Genomic DNA, 4,649 nt, shown 5'->3' with positions numbered 1-4,649 from the left:
AGCAGGAGGCCAGAGCTCTGCGGTGGCCCATATGCTGTTAATTAATCGCACTGTTCTCTATTAGCGAGGCACCGCTGGCCGCGAGGCTGGCTGAGCCCGTGTGCCCACTCGTGGCGAGGACTCTCGTTGGGGGCGTGAAGACAACCGGGCTTCTAAAAACATCGACCTTTATTTCATTTTGGAGCCAACCCGCCCCTCGACGCCTCCGCTCGACTCGCAGCCGCGGGAAAGGGCTCCTCAGCGCTGTCTGTAGGAACTGGCCTTGTGTTTGGGCAGGAAGGTGACGCTGGTAGGTACAGGGCCCAGAAGCATCTCGCTGGAAGAAAGAGAAGAATAAAACAAAAAAATAAGGAGAGGTTTGTGTTCAGTGCACCATACACAGTTGTTTTATGGCCCCGTGGCTCTATAGCGATGGTGACTACACTCAGGTGTCTCAAATCAAGACTTTAATCTCCCTAGAAATGAAGGCTGCTGCACAAAAGCACCCCCAGTGCTGAGCTCCAGCCCCAAACCACAGCCCCGGAGGGACGAGCCACCAGGTCAGGGCAACGTCCTTCTCGCCGGGGAGTCCCCAGGGTTGGTGCCGGGTTTGGTGACCTGACCGCGGCGTCACCGCTGGCCGGGACGTGCCAAAAACCAACACGAGCCTCCGAAAAGCTGCTCCCAACCTCTCGCTGTGCGTGTGCGGAGCCAGAACCCTGCTCGTGCCAAACTGCATTAAGGTCAGGTCCCAAAATGATGTAAGTCAGCGCTAGCGCGATCACATTTGGCCTCACTTAAGACTTGAACTATCTCACACTTTGGAACACGCTGTATTTTCAGTGCACAGTAATTTTCTTTAGAGTTGAGGTGGTTTAACATATTTCCTGGATGCTGGTTCAACTACAACTTTCCATAAGGTGACTTTGTGCTCTGCCTTGTCCCTTCCCACCCATTTTACTGAAATTCAACGCTTTCTTACCTTATTTTAATCCAATCATCCACGTTCTGGCTTGCCATCAGTGTCTCCAGATAGTCTCTCCCATGTAGTAAGGCGGTCGCTCGTTAATTTTCTGAGGTAGGTGTTCTAATAAGCCCACTGGGATGTACCTGCAGTGAAACGCAGCAGCGGTGGGTGCGGTGGGTGGACAACGCGGGTTCCTGTGCTGAGCGTCCCCAGCCGGCAGAGTTACCTGCAGAGGAACGAGAGCCATTCCAGCAGGAGCTTCCTCGTCTTCTCCACCCCCTGCGTGTCCGAGCCCCAATGCTCGAGGCCGTAGCTGGTGAAGTCCTTGAGGATCCCAAATCTCTCACTGGAAGAGATATCCCAGTGGCGCTGCTCCTTAATTTCAGTGAAAAGCCACGGTTTGATGAGCGCCCCTCTGCAGCAAAGAAGTGCATTGTTATTCCCCTCACTGATGCTTCTGAACATGCCAACTAATCTAAGAGGCTTTCCAGCACTCATCTGCCCGCCAGTGCCGCTTGAATTTTTATCTCAATTTCCACAGGAACCTGCTGGACGTTCCCACAGATGCAAAGTGATTTTACCAACTTTCAAAGAGTACTTTCACCAAGAAGAAACTTCTGGTGTTTCGGGTCTGTTCAGGTATTTAATTCCCTTTTTACTCTTGCACCGATGGAGCTCAGAAGCCAGGGGGGAACACAAGCACTTGCCTTGCGATCATGATTCCCAAAACGCCCATCTGCAGGGCTCGATTAGCATCTTCATAAGACAAAATATCACCGTTTCCTGTCCAGAAGGGAGAAGCGGGAGGTCAGAGCGATACAGAGGGCAAGTCAAGCTGAGCGAATCCAGGCATGGGAGAAAATTCACAAAGGACACGGGGTCCAAGAGCCAGACTGGCCAAAGAGGCCCCGCAGCTCATGTTCTGAGCCCCCCAGGGATGTTGCTGACACTCCACCTCCCTCAGGCTGATCCTCTTGAATTCAACACGCAGCACTTCTACTCCGGCCGTGGAGCTGGCGAAGAAACCTGCAGTGAGACCCCAAAAAACGCCCGGAGGAGGCAGAGCAGACTGGGAATAACGGGCTTCAGCAAAGGAAATGACACGGGCAGGGGTCAAGGATCCCTCTGGAATGAGGTTTATTGGGCTGAAAGCTCCCTCCCGGAGCACCGCAGGGACCATCTCCCTTTGTCATGCACGCAAAGCTCAGAAGCACCCACGAAAACGCTCCCCGCACCTGAATTTTTCACTGTCATGAGCAGAAAACACTAGAAGCTCGTACGCAGCTCGGCAAAGGTGTTTAAAAGAGCCGCTGGGCTGCGGGGAGTGGTAAAGTCACCCCCGTGTTGCGCAGAGTTCCCCGGGCACCGGCCAATGATCCCTGTACCGTGACCATGGACGCTCCCCACTCGCGGATCTTGGGGGTTATTTTGTGAGCCATGTTCATCTTCTCTTGCACCCCCGTCCGTATCTCCACAGTCAGCGGGACGTCCAGCACCTGCAGAAATGGAGGGTGAGGCAGGAGTCGGCTCCATCAGCTCATCCCCCGCTGCCGGCAGATGCGCCGACTCACCGAGTTCATCCCTCGGACCATCTGTTCAAACCTGTTGGTCTGAGTCATCAGGGCGCAGCCTCCTCCCTGGGGGACAAAAAGCGGGAGAGTCAAGATTTTCTGCCTCCTCGCATAGTGAAGATGCTGCTTGGAGCTGCTCCACAGCAGCTCTCTGCTCAGGGGATGCAGCTGAGACTTGGAGCACCTCAAGACTTTTGGAGCATCCCAAGACTTTTGGAGCATCCCAAGACTTTTGGAGGACCTCAAGACTTTTGGAGGACCTCAAGACTTTTGGAGGACCTCAAGACTTTTGGAGGACCTCAAGACTTTTGGAGGACCTCAAGACTTTTGGAGGACCTCAAGACTTTTGGAGGACCTCAAGACTTTTGGAGCATCTCAAGACTTTTGGAGCATCTCAAGACTTGGAGCAACAGGACTCACAAAGCGTGCTAGAGAACATCTTACCTTCTTGTAGACCAGGTCAATGGGACACCCCACGTTGATGTCTACAAAGTCTACTTCAATTGTCTGATTCAGGAGCTCTGCACATTTGGTCATTGTGTCTGGAAACGCCCCTTCCAGCTACCAAAGAGGGGACAGGTTGCCTGAGTTCAAGAAGCAGCTTTTCTCTTCAGAAGCGAGTTACCATTTTTTTAGGTTATCAAGGTGACAGCACTCACCTGCACCCCAAAAATATCTTCGGTGTGATGGCGTTTGAGGAGAGCCCACTCGGAGGACTGGCCCTGGAGCAGGTTGGTGCACACAGCCATCTCTCCGCAGGTGACGTCCGCCCCGAAGCGCTTGCAGATCCTTCGGAAAGGGAGGTTACCACACTGGGAGAGACAGCAGAGACGTGGTTCTTCAGATCTGCCCTGCTCCAAATGTGGAACAGCAACATTTGACAAAAGGGGAGAATGATCTACTCACCGTGGTGAGTGGAGCCAAGTAGAGCTGGCCTTGGATTTCCAGCTGGGAAACAAGAGGGATGGAGGAAGATATTCCAGTCAGCAATTTTATCACTTGCCGTGAGTATAACTCAGTGGGAAAACCAGAAGATCACCGGTTTTGTTCAGGAACCTCAGCTATTCCCTGAGAACGTATCGTTTGGATGAAAGAACCAGAAACTGAACCGCTCCAGTTGTTTTCACTGCTCGGCTTGGAGAAAACTCAAAGCAGTTACAGACCGAGGGATGCGAGACTGGCTAACGGGTGCAAGGACAGAGGTGACGAGGAGGAGAGGCGGGAGGTGACAAGGAGGAGAGGAGGGCATCGTGCAGTGCAAACCAACCAGCCCCAGCCTCCACTCTTCCAGCAGCTCGTTTCCACCCTCACCAACAGCTCAGCTCCTCCACGTGCAAGGAGCCGCAGCTTCTCTTGCTTCTCCCCCTCCAAGGACACCACCACGACCCCAAGAGCTCACCTTCCCACATCCCGCCCCTCACAGCAGTAACACGGTCCCCAGGCAGCTCTGTCCTCTGCCTCTCACCCAGCCCAGAGCTCCCTCCTGTCTTCCCAAGCACAATCTCAGCCACTTGACAAGAGACGGCAGCCCTCAACCGAACTCTCACCTTCTTCTTCTCGCCTGCCCGCAGCTTTATAAGATCTTCATCTGTCACAGGCCGGCTGTTTTGATGGAGGAAGGCTCCTCGTCGCTCTGCCAGGCGTCTGGTTTGGGATCTTCTCCCTGCTCTGGTCGCACAGGACATTCGGGGCCGTCTCCCCGGCCCTCCTGGGCTGTTGTGCAGTTGGGCACCTCTTGCTCCTCTGCAGAGCACCCGGTGGCTTTGCCGCCCTTCCCACCGTCACCGTGGGGCTTGGCCAGACCGCGGAGATACTCATGGGCCTTCTTGAAGTTAAACTTCTCCTTGCGCAGCGGGTGCTGGAGGTCCTTGGAGAGGTTGTTCCTCACCAGCGTCTTCCCTTCCCACTGCTTGGCCAGGTCAGCGTTGTTCTGGTAGCTGGCGCCGAGGTGGGACTGGGCAAAGCGGCAGGTGACACCGTAAACGCACTTGCCGAAGGTTTGGAAGAGCATGCAGCTGCGGCCCAGGTCGCCCGGCTTCACGGCCACGTACTCGCCGACATTGTGGAGGAAGCGGCACCGCGCGCCGAAGTAGCACTTCTCTGCACAGCCCTTAAAATGATAAAGAGCAGGG

At 54.6% G+C, this 4,649-nt stretch overlaps 1 protein-coding gene across 1 annotated transcript; it reads right to left on the bottom strand.

The window, feature by feature from the left end:
- Positions 1-1,671: 1,671 nt before the first annotated feature.
- LOC309451867 (tRNA-dihydrouridine(47) synthase [NAD(P)(+)]-like) lies at positions 1,672-3,697 on the bottom strand. The gene is made up of 6 exons (XM_082076574.1): positions 3,424-3,697; positions 3,177-3,329; positions 2,962-3,078; positions 2,518-2,583; positions 2,182-2,442; positions 1,672-1,729 (listed from the first exon to the last, which is right to left on the bottom strand). Exons 2-5 carry the CDS (start codon positions 3,264-3,266, stop codon positions 2,245-2,247), a joined length of 471 nt encoding a protein of 156 aa, XP_081932700.1. The 5' UTR covers positions 3,267-3,329; positions 3,424-3,697; the 3' UTR covers positions 1,672-1,729; positions 2,182-2,244.
- Between the last annotated feature and the right edge of the window lie 952 nt (positions 3,698-4,649).

Source organism: Streptopelia decaocto (assembly GCF_964273445.1).
Source record: "Streptopelia decaocto genome assembly, contig: HAP1_SCAFFOLD_149, whole genome shotgun sequence".
NCBI lineage: Eukaryota > Metazoa > Chordata > Aves > Columbiformes > Columbidae > Streptopelia > Streptopelia decaocto.
Note: the sequence above shows the minus strand (reverse complement) of the source record. Positions and strands in the feature narration are given on the sequence as shown.